The 19,541-nt window shown below is 40.5% G+C and overlaps 1 protein-coding gene across 8 annotated transcripts in view; it reads left to right on the top strand.

The window, feature by feature from the left end:
• Positions 1 to 216: 216 nt before the first annotated feature.
• LOC113030021 (glutamate receptor 3) overlaps positions 217 to 19,541 on the top strand; it is a 78,749-nt gene continuing 59,424 nt past the window's right edge. For 3 of the 8 annotated variants that reach the window (XM_026181055.1, XM_026181050.1, XM_026181049.1), the window contains exons 1-3: positions 218 to 658; positions 1,130 to 1,288; positions 17,386 to 17,625. In XM_026181055.1, coding sequence (XP_026036840.1) covers positions 571 to 658; positions 1,130 to 1,288; positions 17,386 to 17,625 — 487 coding nt within the window. In that variant the 5' untranslated portion in view covers positions 218 to 570. Of the gene's footprint in view, positions 659 to 1,129; positions 1,289 to 17,385; positions 17,626 to 19,541 lie in introns of all 8 variants that reach the window. The other 5 variants (XM_026181057.1, XM_026181056.1, XM_026181052.1 and 2 more) reach the window with 4 other exon arrangements.

Below are 19,541 nucleotides of genomic sequence, written 5' to 3'. Positions count from 1 at the left end.
GTGTGCACACCTACACACACGCACACACACACCAAAGCCAGTAGACACTGCACCGCCTCACACACCAACTCTGCAGTGACGCGCGGAGGAAGACGGGAGGCCGCTCTTATTATAATTCAACGTCAGACCAAGTTTGATAAACGTCTACCCCCCACCCCAACCCCCCGACACCCCGGCTCCCCTCCCTCCCCATCTGTCTTTCCCTCCCCTCTTTCACTCTCCCTGGCCCATTTCAGTGGTCTTTATCCACAGTAGGGACCCGTAGATCCGCTTTCTCTCTCTCCTCCCCCCCCCGTCTCTCCTCCACCACCACCACCTCCATCTTTGAGATAAAACACTGGCTTTAGATTTCCAGCAGCAGCAGCAGCAGCAGCAGAGGGCTGGCGCTGCAGTTGCGCTGGCACAAATTCAACGTGGGTGCACACAGTGAGTGAGAGAGTGAGAGAGAAAGAGAGAGAGACCTGCCGCATCTTGTGGATTTCTTTGCGAACAAGCCCGTGTACATGGTTCTCCCTGTTTCTTTCTCTCTGTCACACACAGACCAGGAGCTGATTCCAGTTTTCGGAGAAAATGTGGCATCGCACAATAGCGGCAGTCCTTTTTTTACTCAATTCTTTGGGGCACTCGCTGGCAGGCTTTCCAAACCAAATCAACATCGGTAAGTTCAATGGGATGCACTGACTACATATTCATTTTAAAAACATTTACCACAGTCTAAAATAGGACACCACTCTTTAAGTCTCAATTAGTCACTGCTTGAGGTTTTATTTTTGTTGTTGTTGTTTGTTTGTTTTTTGCTTAATTCGTTGCCAACTTCACTTCTTACCAACCCAAACTGGGATTTTGCGCGTCTTTGTGGGCGGTTTGTTAAAAAAATGAATTTATATAATTTTGTCAAAATGAGAATTATGGCGCATTATTTAGTGTGACAATGTATTACACATTTTTTTCTTGTTTTTTTTTTTCTTCCATTGAAATTAACTTACGTACGAGCCTCTGATATAATGCGATCACGCAGTCAGCCTGCCGTCCTTTTTAGTGGGATTCGAGATAGAGCAAACGCAGGGTTATGCATGCTGGGGATGGACTAATTAAAGCGCTGTCTTATGTGACATTTTGTTTCCCGTAGGCGGACTGTTCATGCGCTCCACAGTGCAGGAACACAGCGCCTTCAGGTTTGCTGTCCAGCTGTATAACACCAACCAGAATGTGACAGAGAAACCCTTCCACCTCAATTACAATGTTGACAACCTGGAGTCCTCCAACAGTTTCTCCGTCACACATGCCTGTGAGTAGTTCTGCACTGTACCACTGCCTTTCTCTGCACAAGAACAATAAGAAACATTCCTGTTTTAGTACTATTTTTTTTCTCAGGTTGGAATAAAAAGTGCTGCAAGTTCAAGGCTAAAAAAACCAAAACACGCAAACAGTCAAACACATGCGGAGTACATCAAATCATTTTTGCTCTAATAGTCTCGTTGATAGGCCATTCCAAAAAAAGGACACAGATGTTTATGAGCTGGAAATGGCGTATGAATAAACACAGACACCTGCCAAATGTCTGGCTTAATACTCAAACTCCTCAGTCATAGCATCCAAAATTCACCAGCTGGATTATGGAGCTTGATGGCCCGTAATTAGCCAAACGGATTTTTTTTAATTTAGTCATTCCAGAGAAGCTGATGAGCAGAACTTGGATGAATGTGCTCAAAAGTGCACAGGAAACCCCCCCCCCCCCCCCCCAAAAAAAACACTGCCACCGTGTTTGTTGGAGTATAGGATGAAAATTAAAATGTTGTGACTGTAAAACAAAAAGTTGTGGAATCAGACAAATAGAATTGAAAACACAAAAAAGATGAGATGTATTTACAAAGGTGAATAAGGAGACATCACTTTACAGGAGTTTAACAATGTTGACACATTCTCTGTTTATCCATGTGCAGGTATACCCCTTTGCAAACTCACCCATCCCACCCCATTAATGTTCAGGGGAGTTTGAATGTCACTTGTCCTTTTATAGCGGCTTTAAATATCACATTAGTGTGTACTAGCTTTATAGTGCTGCAGACTCTTCTATCTTCTCTAAATAGCCCACAGTATCAGCTATAACATTTGCTAATCCATGTAGTCATCTCTGCAAACATGATGCACTCAATAGTAAGCTGCAAAGTGTAAGAATGTCTCATATTTGGTCTACCAGTCCCTCAACTGCCATGTAGGGCACCGAGTTCTGTCTGGAGAATTAATTTGTTATCTTTTGTCTCACCAACTTTGCTTCACACATCACGGTTGAGGATCAGCTGCAGCTCTCCAAACTCTGTCAGCTGCCTTAGAGATGTCTGAGGAACCTAATAAAGTGAGAGTAGAGCTTAAAAAAAGAAAAGAAAAAGAAAGGGCACGAACACAACTACGTCCCAGGCTCTCAATCATATTAAATGCTGTTGAGGTCATGTGGTTGGTGGTGAGCGTTAGCAGCTCTCACCGACGACCAGATTGGAGCAGCCTTGAGGAGAAGCTGCAGGCGGATGCAGGTTTACACACATTCACACGCTCACACCTTGACACTGCCCGGTTTGACTACAACCTTGCACTGTCAACTGCTGAGCAATTACACTGAAGCAGCTGTGGGGTCAGTGCTCAGCTCAAGGGCACTTCAGCAGTCGCTGTGGAGGAAGAGATGAATATTACACCCTCGGCTTGTCCGGATCAGGGCTAAAGCACAAACTGCAAAGAGTTTGTCCACAGCCGCAACTGACTTTGACTAAATCTGAACCCATTGTTTTTGAAAGAAGCTTAAGGCTTTTCTTAAAGGATAAGAAGAAGAAGAAAGCTGATAATCAGGAGGATTAATTTCAGCCAGATAAGCTGATGCAAGCTTAGCTCAGTACTCTCTTGTTGAAAAAAGACCAGTTAGCAGCTCATTATGCAGACCAGCCAGGCCAGTTTGTGACTAAGGAATTTGCTTGAAAATGCACCAAACTACACAATTCTTATTATAGTAGTCTGGATTGCATAATGCCCCGCTTGCCTGGCAGGTGTCGATGTAGCAAATGAATGTGATGATTATGATTTGACACATTTCTATTTTGGCAAGAATTACACATTAGTCATAGCTGTGCTTTCCTACAGAAAGCCTTGTCAATTTTGATAATATTAGCAAGTGCTGATATGACTGAGATTTTAAATCTGCTCATTTCTTGTGATCCTTGAGACCGTCTACATAGTTCCCTCTTTAAATAAAACAATTGAAAGATAAAAAGGAACAGAGCAATTACTTTTTGCTTTCATCACTTGTTGTGTTTGCTTTGATTCTGAGTGGTTAAAAAAAAGCAGGACAACACTAGAGACCTCCATCTAGGTCAGTCTGTAACAACCATCGCAAATTCCTAATGGCAAATGTCTCTGTTATTGGCAGTGTGGATCAATAGGTGGAAATCCGTAGTCCAGCAATAGTGTGTGTGCCTGTTTGCTATCCAGTATGGAAAAATCAATTCTCACCAAGCGCTCTTTTTCCTTGTTTTTACCCTCCTCGCTAATATATGACTGATTTTCCAACTGTCCCGAATCGCACATTTGCTGCTTACATTGCAGATATGAAAGTTAACAAACAACAAAACTTGTAAACATCCAATGATCGATTGCAGCAAACAGTTTCCAGCCATTGCAACTTGACTGAATTGATTCCAACAAAGAGAACCTCACTGTGCTGTTGTGTTTATTATCTCACCCAATTTGTGGCTGGAGTGAAGCTGCAGGATGTATTGATGTGACACCTTGCCGCAGGCCAGGACTGATTGTGTGCATAAATGCAGAAATGGGAAGGTTATATCCATTAAGACTGAGGTCAGGGCAGGGATAACAGACAGTGGAGACAGACCTGATAGCTTGGCTGGGTAATAAGAGGAGAGTTAAGCTAAATGAGTGTGGGGATTATACTTTCTGCATGTGGTGACAGGCAAGCATTTATTTAACGTTTAATCAATTGAAGTGTTTAGCCTTTCCCTAACTCGCAGTAATTAACACGAGTGTTAAATGCGTGTGAATGAAGAGACATTTCTGAGTGATCCGTAAAAAGCGCATTTTGTGCTTCTGCACCAACAGCATACATTTTTAAGACTGCATTGTTAAAAAAAACTTTGATTAAGCTGTCAATATTTCACTGTATTTCTTATTAGGAGTGTTTATTGTGGCTAGTTATCCTTCCTCTGCTATGACTCAACCAGTGTGATGCTGCTCAGACAGAGGCTAATGTAAGAGCACTTCAGTGTGTAGGCAATGTACAGTTCCACTAATGCGCCACAGACCAGTTCATGCAGCCAGATCTCCTCCTCCTCCTGCTCTTCTTTTTCTTCTGCATTGTTGATGCTGCAGTGAATACTTTGACTCACCAAATCCAAATTGGGATATTTTACTTTTGTAAACTGGTATTAACAATAAGTGTGATATTTAAAGAGCTAAATATTGATGTTGGGTTAATAATGCACACATAATATTGTATATGTCTCTGTAATTGCTCTCATTTCTCATTGACATGTTAAATCGAATTAATTTGCTAAATGTGAGTAATGACATTATAATCATTTCTTTTCAAATTTCATACAGATGTCGTGATAATATTGTTATCTTGAATTGTGTCTTAGATGTTTTTCCTTCCTACTGTGGCCAAGTGCTTGCTCACGGGGTGTCATCTGATTGTTGGGGCTTTCTCAGTATTATTGTAGGGTCATTACCTTACAATAGAAACTGCCTTGAGGCGACTGCTGTTGTAATGCGACACCATACAAATAAAACTGATTAGGACTGAGAATTAGAATTCTTTTAGCCACATTAATCATGTAGGGAAATACCATTAGTATTATTTCAATGTCTCAAGTGCATGTTTATTCATAAAATGCCTTAAAATGTTCACTTGTTTCTTTTTAGTTAACATGTTTGATTTTAAAATGTTTTTAAATAACATTTCAAGCACCAATGTTGCTATTTTTTACCCTGTCTACTTATGTAGATTATGCACTCTAACTTGATTGTTAAGGCAGGATCTATTTTTGAAACAAGTCAGACTTTGATCTACTTTCCAATTTAGAAGGCTATACCAGGAAGAGAACGTCAAATCACAGCAAACCTTATTCATTTATAGTAATGACTGTTTTAGTTTAATTGAATTCAGCTTTTATATATTGTTTTATAGTAACTAGTAATCCATCCCTTATTTATTCCACTACTTGTTCCAACACACTCTGCACTCTCGCACTATAAATGTGCTGCACATGTTGTCAGTTTGGTCTGCTGTCTACTTTGTTCACTGATAGCAAAGAAACAGCCAGGCCAGTGTGTGTTCAAATACTTTGACAATAAAGCTGATTTTGATTCCTTATTTACATGACACCAAATCACAAGTCACTGCTTTATATAGTAATCCAACGATAGCCTGTGAGCAAGCACTTAGTGACAGCAGGAAAGAAGGACTCCCTCTAACAGGAAACAAACCTCAGCAGAACCAGGCTCAGGGAAGGGCTGTGACTGGTCAGTGGTAAGGGGAAAAATAAGAGAAAGAGGAGATCACAGTGAGACTGGACATGGGCATTTGGCATAGTTTTATTAGTCTATGTAACTGGGAGGAAAATATTTATATTGTTCTTTCTCTTTACTCAAAAACATCTTTAGAGTTTGAGCTCCATCAGGCTGTTTTTGTACCTGTGAAAGTACTTAATGGCTACATGCGGTTTGGTAAGATAAACATATTCAGATGATACTGTAGTGGGCGTCAGTAGCTCAGGAGGTAGAGCAGGCCATCTACTAATCAGAAGACTGGTGGTTTAATCCATGGCTACTCCAGTCTGCATGCCAAGTATCCTCAGGCAAATAATAAATATTATAAAGTTTGTATCTGTCTTGTTTGAAACTTGTATGAAAAGCATACAAGAGTGAAAACAGATATAAGATCCCTTGAAAAATTATATAATGAAACTTGTATGTTTTGGATACTTACTAAAACAATATATGAAAGTAATGAGAAAGTGGCCACTTTCATGTGTAAATCATATAAGTTTTTACTATTTCTTTTCCATATGGGAAGATACTAGCCCCAAGTTGCTCTCCAATGCATCCGTTGGAGTGTGAAAGTTAGATAGAATGCACTTAAGCATATAAAAAGTGCTTGGGTGAATGAGGGATGTTGTATAAAGTGTGTAGAAAAGAATCAGTCCACCTTAAATTCCCATTTACTATATAGTGCAGTTCATTTGAAATTTATATCCAAGTGTTTACTTGGAACGTTTCGCGACATTAAAAGCTGTTATTTAAAACATAGTAAAATGTATTAAATTGGCTTCATCTGTACCTGTAGAGACCTTGTATTTTCTTATACAGGATGAGGAGGGAGAGCAGGGGAGGAACAACAGCACACAACTTCTAGTGTTTATTTCGAATAGAAAGGATCACCTGGTGTGAAAGTCACCTTGTTCTAAGTTGGGTATGTGTTCTGAATGTTTATAATAGTAGGAGCTCTGCAATACAAGGGATAATTCACAGATGTGGGATCTATGCTTGTTTGACTTCTTTCCTGAAGTTTAAAGTTTGATGAAAAGATCAGTACTATTTTCATGTTTGTAGAGTAAAGCTTTGAGCTTGAGCTTAGCACGAACATTGTATATATATCTTGCTTTATTAATTCATAAAAAAAGTAAAAACAACACATTATGTGTTTTTTTTTTTCTTGGCTAGACATGGAAACTTTCTGTAGATTTGTTATGTCCATGGAGCTGCAAGGCTACAAATGAAAACATATTTCAGTTTGGATCACTATAGGCAAAAGAAGATTGATATTTCTAAACACAGTTATTTATACTGGAACTGGGCAGGCATTGGTGACGACAGCTATGAGATTTAGTAAGTCAGAGAAAACAGAAATGGAGGAGCTGGGGTGGAGGTGGGTTGCAAAGCAGCTTGCAGACGTGGAACAATTGTGGGCAGATGGAAGCACCCGAATCGCCCTGCACTGGGTGTGCAGGGCAGTGCAGCATGCAGTGTGGTAATACATCATATGAAGGGGAATGAGCCTGACTCTTCAGCTTGTCTGATCTGATGCCATATTTGATTAATTAATTATTGAGCAGCATACATGCTACCCGTGCTAAACCGAGCACAGCTAGCTGTGCCCCCCCGCTTCCAATCTTTGTGTAGCTGAAGTTATCAGAGCATTATATGTTTTAAACATTTGGCACAAATCTTTTCTTTTCTTTTTTTAAGTTACTATAGCAAAACAAACGTGCTGCAATGTGAGCAAGCAATACAAAACAATCTTCATCATAACTCTGAGAACTCATTTAAACAGACAAGTCATGGATGATGCACGAGCATCAGAGACAGGGTTGTCAAATCATTTGGCCCGAGGGTGAGCGTGCTTCATGATAGTTACTATGTTAAGCCATACTCTGCATAGATATAATTAATGTTTATAGAAACAGGTTTTGTTTTTGTTTTTTTAAATATAGCAGTGAGGTCACTGATCCTCTGAGGACAAAGCATTCCACTCTTGGCTTCAAAGCTTCATTGTGAAATTCTGAATTCAATTATTAAAACTTCACCATGAAAAACACACTCACCACATTTGCTTACATATTTGGCCAGTCAGATGTTTGTGTCTGTAAGCTTTAAATGGAATCTCTCGGTTTGGGAGCCCTTGAACAAAAAAGAGACACTTAGCCAAAAGCATGTCCTTTTATCACGATGCACTGATAAAAATATCTGAGTTACTGCTACTGCAGCCAGAGTCCTGTCAGTTTGGATGACCTGTGCCAAGTTGACAAGTACTCATTGTCAGATTTGTCATGGCATTTTCATGCCATTTATAATGTCTTTAGGAAGATTTTATCTAACTAAAGAGGCATTTCAGGTGCATACAATATGGTTTTCTAAGCACTTTCACTCACATGAATAGTTTAAATCTTAGTTTAATAAGAGCTTTCAGGGTCCTTTGCTGTGGGGCAAGACATGAGTCATGGTCCATCATGCAGCACAAATGCATTAGGTTTCTATTGAACGAGGGAGTGCTAATGCTAAATAACTACAATAGAGGCATTTAAATATCAGTAGACTGAATGCATACCTGCCAATCATTTGAAAAGAGCAATAAGTATTCAGCCGAATGCGCTCGGCACGATCGTAAGAAATAATCTTATTTGTTGTTTTGCTCAAACTTAGTCAGTCGACCGTGGCCGGTCATAATGCTGCGAAATGGCAGAACAGTGCCGGATAGCTCTGGGGGCAAGCCACTGGAGATGTGCAGTTAGTCTTTCATCCTGTGCATCAGAATGTGCTTACATGTCAGCGCTGTAACACAGCGACGGTGATCACTACTGACAAGCTACAGTGACGCTGCAGCAGTTTGTTGCAGCCTTACACAACGTCCTTCAGCATGGCTACCTCTGAAATCTCTGCCGTTATTCGTTAAATGTTACCTGAAATTATTCAAGGACAACAAGCTGTGCGCGTCACAGAATAATGCACAAGAAAACCAAAGATGCCAGCGGGGCAGTGAATAATTTAGAGAAGCTGCTTTCATGAATTTGTTTAGTTGTATGAGCGTTCAGTCTTGAAGGTAAAGAGGGGAAAAAAATCATATCTTTTCTCCAGTGTTTCTGTGTTTTTTAAACAAGAAAGAATTTGCGGCCCATTTGTTTTCTATTTATATTTGATAGATGAGCCTATTCTCAGTGCTTTCTATTGTGAAACATTTTTCACCTGATATTTCACAATACATTAGTTAGAGCTTGTAAATTGTGCATTTATAACTTCTTCACTCTACTTTTTTAAAACTGAGTATATTGCATTACTCTGTCTATTATAACTATGGTCTTTGGTGTTTTTGCATCATTTGCAAAGGATGTGGAGGTGAAATACATTCAAGTATGTTCACATAATACTCCAGTAGCCACAATCCGTGTGTGTTTATTGCTGCTGCAAATTTCTTTCTGTCATGGTTTAGCATGTGGGCAATCTCCAGTTTTATTTCTCAGATTAGAGCTAATCCAACGAGTGTTGCCTGGCTCTTTGTGTATAATGAATACCTGCAGGGGGCTAACCCACTGGAAGAAAATGTGTGCCTTTATAAAGCTGTAATCTGTAGAAAAGAGGGAATTCCAGCCAACATTCAACAACACTGCCGGAGGAGAAACACCTACTCAGCCTTCAGTCTCTATCATGCCCTGTGCTTTCTCTGTGGTTGGTCAGCTGAGACAAATTGTGCAACAATGCAGACTGTAATGTGGATAAAAATATGATAAGCTTAAATGTCATAACATGGGAATCATTTAAAATGTGCACGCTGTGAATTCAGCCCGACTTTCTTCATTATCAAACATTTACAATGATGTTTGGGTTTTTTTTAGGTCAAAGTAAACTAGCAGGTCTACACAGTTTAAACAGTAAGAGTGCAGATTAGATCCTGCAAAGAGAGTTGTTATTAGAAAATATAACAAGCACAATGTTTGAATTATTTTTTAATATACTTACTGCAAAAAAGTTGTTTTTAAGCGCGTGGAGAGCATAAATTGCTGCTAATAACTGACATGCTAATGGCCTTGTGAGACCGTTGAGCTAAACGCTAACACCAGCATGCTACATACCCACAGTGACAATGTGGAAATGGAGTAGGTGAAATGTTTTCCACATTCAGTGATCATCTAGTAACCAGTGAGCGCTTGCTTTAGGTTTTTGGCAGCTGCTGTGAAATCGACTGCTAAAGCCCCAATCGCAGAGGCCTACAGATCAGTCAGTGACCCCTGGCAACCACTATTCGTCAGACAGCTAGAGAGTGGTTGCTGGCAGCTGTTAAGCTAAAATTGATAACAACGACATATACCAGTAGTTTGCATAGATAAGAGGTAAAGATAAACCTTTATTAGTCCCACACGTGGGAAATTTGTTGTGTCACAGCAGAAAGTGGACAGTGCAAAGTTACAGGAGCAAAAATTAAGAAAACAATGGAATAGGATAAGATAAAAAAGAATAACATAATATATACAATAGAATAAAATACTAAATTACACTTAGTGTTATTGCACATGTGCGAATGTGTGTGTTTGGTCAGCTACGAAGTCTTTGTTGTGGAGTCTGACTGCAGTAGGAAGGAAAGACCTGCGGAATCTCTCCGTCCCACATCGTGGGTGCCGCAGCCACTGAAGGAGCTGCTCAGTGCTGTCAGAGTCTCCTGCATGAGGTGGGAGATATTGTCCAACAGGGATGACAGCTTAGCCACTATTCTCCTGTCACTCACCACCTCTACTGGGTCCACAGCATCGAAGATATCAAAGACCTGGACCTGTCTGCAAACATTTGCAAACTACTCGCCAAATGGTAGCGCAACTGTGAAAAGTGCAATGCAGCCTAAAAATGGGGACGCTGTCGCTTGCAATAGTACAAGGTGCTGATTTAGTTTAAAGGTGAATGCTCACTGTTTCCATTTTGTGTCTCAGGCTCAGTTTGTGTTGCAGTTTCACCGCAGCTCGGCGTGTGAATGGGAAGTATTTGTACACAAGTTGGTGTCTACCGTGCAAACCCTGGGTTAACAATCCAAGATGACGACAATGAATCTTTAAAACTTTTGATCTATACTGTAACTGTTGTGTATTTTAGACTTGTTAAATAAGCCATTCACACAGCACTGACAGGCTCTGTCCATGGACATGCTGCAGCGGTGTTTTTAACCACAAAAAAACAAGTATTTAATGTTTCGCTAGTGATGCATGAATGGCTCAAACTCGCTAAGAAGCAAAACATCGTGTTTTTCCTTGCTTATCTGACTTTATTACTGAAACACACTCAACTCGAGAGTGATGTCACTCTGACGTCCGAGATATCTGGAGCATGGCCTGTGTGCCCAAGGCCTTATCTTTTCATTTTTTAAATTGTAACATTTGCTAATTAGCACTGAGCTAAAGTATAACTGTCGCCAATAGATATTTGACCATAAGATGTTGGGGAAATTAATAATGACCAATGGTGATGAAACTTAGTGATCAAGTGATAACTTAGTTTCATCATGAGATGAGGTAGTTTGTAGCAAATTAATCATTATAGATTATTTATTTTTGATACAATAAATAACTCCATGAAATTGAAGATGCCATTATCGGCTTTAATAATGAAGTCATGAAGTTTGATTTGCTACTTTATTTTTTTAGTTCCTTCTATTTATTTACTTTCCATTTCATTCTTCATTTATTTCTTTGCTTGTTTATCTTCTTTAATTTTCCATTTGATTTGTGAATATATTCTTTACTTAATGCATTTTTTCTGTACTTATGTTCATCATATCTTTTATAGACACAAAGGAGAAAACACAGTGAAATTAAATAATAAGCGATAAGTCTCAGTTGTAGTGAGATGTTGAGTGAGCCATGACAGTTTGTGAAATGCAGTCACCTCTCCTTTTCCTGCTTAGAGGAAAAGCCAGAGGACAAGCAAAGCCAATAGGACAGTCTGACTATAACTATAAATGTTTTTCATGACCATCTGTGAGCTACAGGATCAAAGTGCCGGGTGACTAACTTTCAGAAAGACATCATAGGCTTAGACACAATTATACTGAATTGTCATTAATAGAAATTCTCTTTAATTTTGCTGCCCTACTGTGTTGACAGAAAAGTGTTCTGACACAAACCTGCTGTTATTCAGGTGGAAATGCGATCCTAAAAGTGTAACTGCAAGTCTGTCTGCAACCCTCGCCTTTCATTTTCATACATAAAAGTCAAAACTGGATTGCAGGATTGGGTTTTCTGCTGTGCCCTTCACTATAACCTACATGCTCTAACTTGCTCAAAAATGCTTGAAGGATCAAGCTGTCCAAATAAAAAAAGAAAACAAAATCTTTTGATTTGCAGCATCCTGAAAGGTCAAATAACCATAATGGCTTTATAAAGGATAGCGCCACAAATCTAATCAAACATTCCTATTTTGTGCTTTAAAAGCAGACAGCTGTGGTTATGCAGTACGTGCTTACTGTTCTATAAAGGACTTCCAGTTTCTTGTAGCATTTGTGCCTTATGACCTTAAACATCTGTTGTCAGACTTGGCCTTTTATTTGACATGCTTCCACTTATGCTTCCAAACCTAGGCTGCTTTATTCCTTCCACTAGTACTGAGGAAAACTGAATTGCAGACTTTTCACATCTTGCCGTTGAAGCGTCTAAAAATAGAGTTCTTTTTTTGAGCCTGTGCACAACAGCACATGAATTGTTAGACATGTTAGACTGGGGTATTAATTGGGAAAAAAAATATAGACTGCATTTCACACGGTTGTTGTAATTATAGGATTTTTGACATCATGTGCTGCAAAAAAATACTGTTGATGAATGTTTTCAACTCGCAGCTCAGATACAAGCATACTGAAATAAAGCATCTACAGAATATTATAATTACTCTGTATAGATAGTGATTCTACCTCTTCAGCCTCTACTGATAAGTGCATGCATAGTGGGCTTAAACCACTTTATGACCACATTAACGGCTTTTACCGGTAGTTTTGCATCATATACGTCATCAGATATAAATATTCAAGATAAATCTGTTTGCGTCCTGTCCAGCTAAAACATCCACAGATGCTGCCAGGATGCACATTACCTAGAATAACAGAAAGACATGCTAGCTATTTACTCTTCAGCTTAGCGTCCAGCTTGTTTCCATTAGGAAACAATGCATTCACTGATGCATACTGCTAACAAAACAAAGGGAACACTCACAATATAAAACCAAGCTTGTTAAACTTCAGGGATATCAATCTATCCAGTTAGGAAACATAAACCCTTGTGGGTCCATTTTACCCGCTTTGGTGCAAATGAAAGTGACAACAAGTGCACTGGAGAGGCAACAACAAGAGAACCTCCCCGCAGAAGGGAATGGTTTAGTAGGAGGTGGTCACAAACCACTGCACTCCCCTTAACCTGCCTGAGTGATTTTTCCAGTTTTGCTTTTTTTCAGTGTCCTATAAGAGGGTACCTGCAGTCGATTCAGATTACACAGGTTGTCCAACTCCTCCAGAAATGCACATCCAAACCTCTGTTACAGAAAGATCTGCTGCATCTCTCAGCGCAGTCTCAAAAACACAAAGAACATACCAGAAGATGGGGCATTGCATGAACAGAACTGGAAGGGCATCAACCCGGCAACATGACGGGTATCTGTTTCCTTGTCCCAGGGAAAACAGGAGGATCACTGGCAGAGCACTACAGCATTACCTCCAGTTGGCTACTGATGTCCATATTTTGATTAGATTTCCCTAGAAAGCCAGACATCCTTTAGTGGGAACTTTGCTCGCAGCTCATCTGGCATTTTTTCTGAGAACACAAGAACTGGCAGGAACACCACTGGCACCTCATTTTCTTTATAGGTGAAGATTTCTACTTTTCTAACATGTAGGAGGTTCAGAGGGTCTGGAGATGCTGTGGTGAACGTCATGCTGCCCTCAACATTATCCAACATGACTGGCTGGGTGGTGGTCTTTGGGCACACTCAGACCTCCAAGTGCTAGTCGAAAATATCCTAACTGCTGTTAGATACTGTGATGAAATCCTCCGACCGTTTGTCAGACCTTATGCTGGTGCAGTGGACTCTGGGTTGCTCCTGATGGAGGACAATTTCCGGCTTCATGTGAACAGTGTGTAGACAGCTCTTGAACAATGAAGATCATTGACTGTCTGTAATGTTCCTTAGAACAGAATCCAATTGAGATCCTCTGTAATGTTATGTATCAGTATAAAAGACACTGACAAATAGCACCATACGCTGCCCAGAAGCGAACTCAACTCATAATCCAAATTTGAGAAGGGATCCCCTAAGACACCATCAACTGTCTCATCAGGCGTGTGCCCAGATGTTATCTGGAACGCACACAGACTCAGAGGTCAGCCTGTGATTTTTTTTTTTTACTTTGACTTTTGGTGTGATTTTCAATCCAGCTCTCAAAGTAATGATGTTCATGGTTTCAAGCCCTTGATGATCTTCTGGCATTTCCTGTTACACCACCTGAGTTGGTGAATATGTTCAGTGTTTCTAGTTTCTCTTTGACCCTGTCCTTTACAAGCTGGCACAGCTGCATGTTGTATTTTGTTCACTGGCTTCTTCATTTAGTGAACATGTGACCCTGTGTCAGCGCAGAACAGGTATCCCCATGTGGCATAAACCAATGTGACTTCCCTCACGTCCCTGTGTAAAACAATCTGAAGCCCTCCTGCTTTCCTCTGCTCTTGCAGACGCAGCTCTTTGGCAGTGGAAAAATAACTTCCTGCCAGGCAGAAGTAAACACATTAAGAGGTTATTTAATATTGTCACAAAAAATAAAACTGTTGTCCTGACTTTGTTCACATGCAGCACCAGATCCTCTCAAACCTCACAGCTCTGAACAGTGAAGCTCAACTCCTCATCGCAGCACGAGTTATCCACTGTTTATTTCTTCATTCTTACTGTGTTATGCGCATAAAGTTCAATTTCCTTAATGCGTCTGCTGTTCGCTTCTCAGGCGAGGACAGCAGCTCACCTCTATTTCCATTCTGAGATAGAGCTATAAGAATCCAGTTTAAAGGCTCAGATCTGCTGTGCACATACAGGTTCATCCCACCAACAGCAATTTTGATGATGGACTCAGACTAAAAAAAAAGAAAAAGAGAAGACATGTGACGGTGTTGGTGTTTCTGGAGCTGCTGTGTGTACCTCTTAAGCTTGAAAAGGTGAAGAGAATTAGAGGGTGAGGGGTAAAAGAGAGAGAGGCAGCAGTGAGAGACAGATGTGGGTGTTTGTTAGGTGATGAATAAGATGAGAGTCGACAAAGGGTGAAGAGAGCTGAATTTCTCCAGCTGGATATTAATCATGGATGGAAGGCCTGTGTTAGTATTCTGAACAGAAACGCACAGAGCAGTAAAATAGCTTCACTTCACCACTGTAATAAAGTCAATGATGCGTAACTTCATTTCTGACCGTGATCAGGGGAATTTACTGTAGTTGGCTGGTGTTTACAGCTTCATGAGCCCAAATATATGATTTCATTAGTCCTTTGGGAGAACAGACTGTCCGTTTAACCTTGACAATCAAAAGATAATGCAGTCATTTTGCCAATAGGATCGGATGATTTTCGATGAGCTGAGGGGTGTTTATTTATGGCAGTGTGCTATTTTGCATGAATAACACGAGCTGGATGTTGCTGTGAATCTGTAATTTGAGGTGAAGCATGCTGATTTTAAAAGGAATCGATCTTTTCTGACATTTTTTCTGGCTTTTTTTTGCTTAAATGTTTGAGTGCAGCAGCCCCTTGATTATATAACAGGTGCACTGTGGCCATCCAAGACGCACACAGGCTGATCTGATGATAAAATGAGAGAGGGAGAGATGACTGAACCGAATCATCAACTATGTGTGGGTGACGGAATGGCTGTCTTAATGGAAAAGTCAAACGAACAGAAGCAAATGGTGAAAACATCCAGCAAATAACACATGAAATCGCAGATCTGTGAAATTATTTTACTCTGACTGCAATCATAAAAACTTAAAACTTAAAAACTCTTTTTTTAATTTGACCAATCATTTCTAGACTTTAACTCCTAGTTTAGACTATATGTAGTTTTTCAACATTCCCTCAAAATCCACTCACACATAAAAGTAACAATGGTAGAAAAGTACACGTGTAAAATTGTTTTATGAAGCTTTTGACTTTATATGCATTTATATTTGCTTCTGCATGTGCTGCATTTCTTGGTGCATTAAGCAGAGCATACAGTCTAAGGTCATGCATGGGCATTCTCGTGTGCCCGACAACGTAAACAGGACTTTCTCATGAGTAAAACACTACTGAAGGATAAAAACGCCCGTTTTCCATCAGTGATTCGTGAGTCACGATGATTTAATGCATGAATTAATGCAATGTGCATCCTGAATCCTGACGAGTGGAATAGGCCACCAGCTGTTTCTTTGCAATAAATTATGCTTAATTTCAGAAGAAGCACAAATTATTTTTTATTTATACAATTTGCTAATGAGATTTGCTATTATTTATATTTTGTTATGATTTCTTGAGCCTGTGCCGTGCATGTGTGTAATCAAAGTAATCAAAGTTTCTATCAATAAATCAAATGCTTCTTGTTGGTTGAAAACATGCACTAAACACTTCCTCATCTAAACCAATCAGATTGTGTGTGCCCACGTATAACCATCTTACGTGACCTCTGTTGCAGAGGTTGTTGCTATATATGGTTGTTGGCCTTGTCCACAGGCATATTTTAGATGGGAGCTGGACCTCAAGATATGCATGTGTATTTAAGCATTTGACAGTGAAATCTGACTAGTGGAAGTCTGCTGTGGGGCAGAGCAAGCTGCCCAGTAAGAACAGATAGGGTGCTCACTGGGAGGGAGGCCTTAAAGAGACAGACAGAGGCTGAATGCAGGGGTTGACAGGGAAATATGCACAGTCGGTTTCCTTTAGATGTCTTGTTTTTGATGCAAATTACTGAACAATATGTATGTGACTTGATTTTCTATTTAAAGAATAACCTCTTTGTTCCTTCATTTTGTACAGAAATTCAAAATGAAAAAAGAGAAATTTACACTTTATTGATAATACTCTATTCTGTAACTGTAATGCTAAAATCCAAACATTTCTAGCCTCATTTAATACTTATTAGTGTTTCTGTGCGGCTTCACTGAGCAGCGTTGTGACCTGTGCGGAGCAGAGGGTCAGAAATATCAGAGCAGGTCTGCTGCACTGACCAACATTTCCTTCAGTCATTACTAATATTAGGATGGCTGTCATGCCTCTGATTTAATCCTCCTTGGTGGCACTGAACCAGTTTATTATACACAAATAAAATGAAATACTTAACACCTTGTAAGTGTGTTTAGTGTTTGTGGCCGCGGCTCATTTCCATAGGCCCACAGATGGCAACAGATAGGCCTTGTTGTAAATCTTTTATACAGCGGCAGCACAGCCCAGCGCTCGAACATTTGGATGCTCATGTGTCAGGATATTTGTCCATTAAGAGCTGTGGCCAGTGCACTGACTTCCCCATTATTTCTAGTTGATTACCCAAGCAGTTGCATTTACAGCAAGGATAAGTGAAGGGCACCGGGCAGCAGAGCATTGCCATAGGGAGCAGGCATCCCGCGTGAGGCCCATTTATTCAGATAGCCGCTGCTTCACTTGCAAGATTAACAGCATAAAGAATTCCCTCTCATCTCAACCTTACATTGAATTTTTTTTTTTATTTCTGCACAGGGACTCAGCAGCTTTAACTTTCAGTATGTCACAGCGATTATTGACATCTCTTCTGAAATTAGGAGGAACTTGGCATAAATCTTTGTTTGAGTCCATGACCTGAACCTGTTCTTTGTCCTTTGCACTAGTCTGCTCCCAGTTCTCCCGAGGAGTTTACGCCATCTTCGGCTTCTACGACAGGAAGTCCATGAACACGCTGACCTCCTTCTGCGGGGCACTGCACACCTCCTTCATTACTCCCAGCTTTCCCATCGACGCCGACGTGCAGTTTGTCATCCAGATGAGGCCCAGTTTGCGAGGAGCTGTTCTCAGCCTGCTGGACCATTACAAGTGGGAGAAGTTCGTCTACCTTTACGACACTGACAGAGGTGAGAGCGGTTATGGTCGGGAAAGCATGCTTGTGTACACCTTTGCAAATGCCACAAGCTTCAGCAACGTTTAGGAGTAGAACGTCTCACTGCAGGAGAAAGTGGATTAAGTTGTCGCCATCCCTGCTCAGGCAAACACGTTATTATACAGGCTATAAGATTTGTCTTTAATATGTAAATCCCTTATCCCCAATCCTCATTCTAAGTGGTTTGATACATTTTAATCTTTGTCAGTAATGATCTCAAATTGCTTCAGTGTGCGGCTGAATCCTGCTCACAGAGGCGCTCAATAGTTTCTTGCTTCCGAGAAATGAGTCATTCACAGGTGCTGCTGATTCTGCTGCAGTACTATGACTGCAGCCGCCCGAGTCTCTAATCCTAGGCACTCGCTGATTATCATTTAGCTCTAATTGGATTATTTAAAGACGGAGCACAACACCCTCCAACTTCTGCATGTGTTTTATGCCCTCTCGCTCCCCTCATGTGGGCCAACTATTTGCAGACTTGGGTCCCCCGAGAGGTAGCATGCAGTCACAATCTGTCTGTACAAACTGGACCATAAACTGATCGCAGACTTGCTGTCACAGTAAAGCTACAGAGCACAGTGTCAAGTCAAACGTATTTTCAAATCGTCCGTTGCAAATAAATTAGAAGATGCAGGAGATGCCGTTTTCCGGCTTCAGTGTCTGCTCTTAAATGTGCCAAACTGTTCAAGAGCTGTGCATCCAAGTATTTTTAAACTGACACAGAGAATTTCTAGGACAGGAGTGCACTCCTTTTTCGCTTCCCCCTGCCTCACGTTTATATATTTCCAGCTCAGGTGTCTGATCCACCGCTCGGTGATGAATCTGATCGCAGAAGCTGATGGTTGTCCAATCATCAGCTTCTGCGACGATTGTGGATGAGAAAAAAGTGATTAATGAGTTTGTAACCTCTCCATGGCAAAATCAACCTTCTCAGAACTGTATCCCAATTTGGCCTTTAGAGCTCCGCTTGACTTTGTTGGCCTCTTTCACCTGCTGTGCTGAGGCTGATGGGCCACCATCTGTAATACTTTGCTCATTTCCACAGCACCACACAGTGTAAACACTACAGTTTAGGATGGATTTCCACAAGCTGCACAGCTTGTGTTTGTTGAGAGACTAGTTAGCCATCCTATTTTGGCTCGAGGTCCCATCCTGCTCTTCCCATCAAGGCTGTGGAGCAATATAGCCACCACTCATCCAAATGTCACTTTAATCTTCATTATAAAAAGAGGGCCTCTATTTAGGGCCCTAAGAGGGATTGGCAGGGGGCACTCAAGAGATGCTTGTGTGAATAGCTTTGGATGGTTTGTGGGGCAATATGACAGTAATATGCTGCAGAGGCATTTTACAGTGATATATGTTATGTCTGTTAACAAGACACAGCCTTTTATTAGAGCAAAAGCAAAGGCATCTTAGGGGCAGCTATAAATGGGGAATGTCTTTTAAATTAGATTTTCCCCACAGCTCAGATCAAGCACTTTATTTAATCACTTTAAGCATAATTATGAAGAAATACAAGACATTTTTTCACACAGTTTCTCCCCACCTGGAATTTTTGTACTTATTGGACAACCACCATAAATAACGGTGAATATAAGAGTTGTATGGACAAATGTAAGACAGTTGGATGTATGTTGGCAACTATTTGTTTTCTAAGAGATCATGTTTTTCTGCCTTTTTGGTTCTTTAAAAAGCGACTGTAGTACTCACCAGCCTCAAATTAATTACATTTATGCTTCTGGACCCACATGCAGAAATAATATAGCAACATGATGTATATGAAGTTAGTAGGTTTCACCTTAAAACAGATCAAGCATATCTTGCACACATAGAATTTTATGTCCTTGTGAAACTTTTTCATGACTGTTGCAGTGGTTGTAGAGTGGCTTG

The sequence above is a fragment of the Astatotilapia calliptera genome, chromosome 10, assembly GCF_900246225.1.
Source record: "Astatotilapia calliptera chromosome 10, fAstCal1.2, whole genome shotgun sequence".
NCBI lineage: Eukaryota > Metazoa > Chordata > Actinopteri > Cichliformes > Cichlidae > Astatotilapia > Astatotilapia calliptera.
The sequence above is the reverse complement of the archived record's forward strand: the minus strand, read 5'-3'. Positions and strand labels throughout refer to the sequence as shown.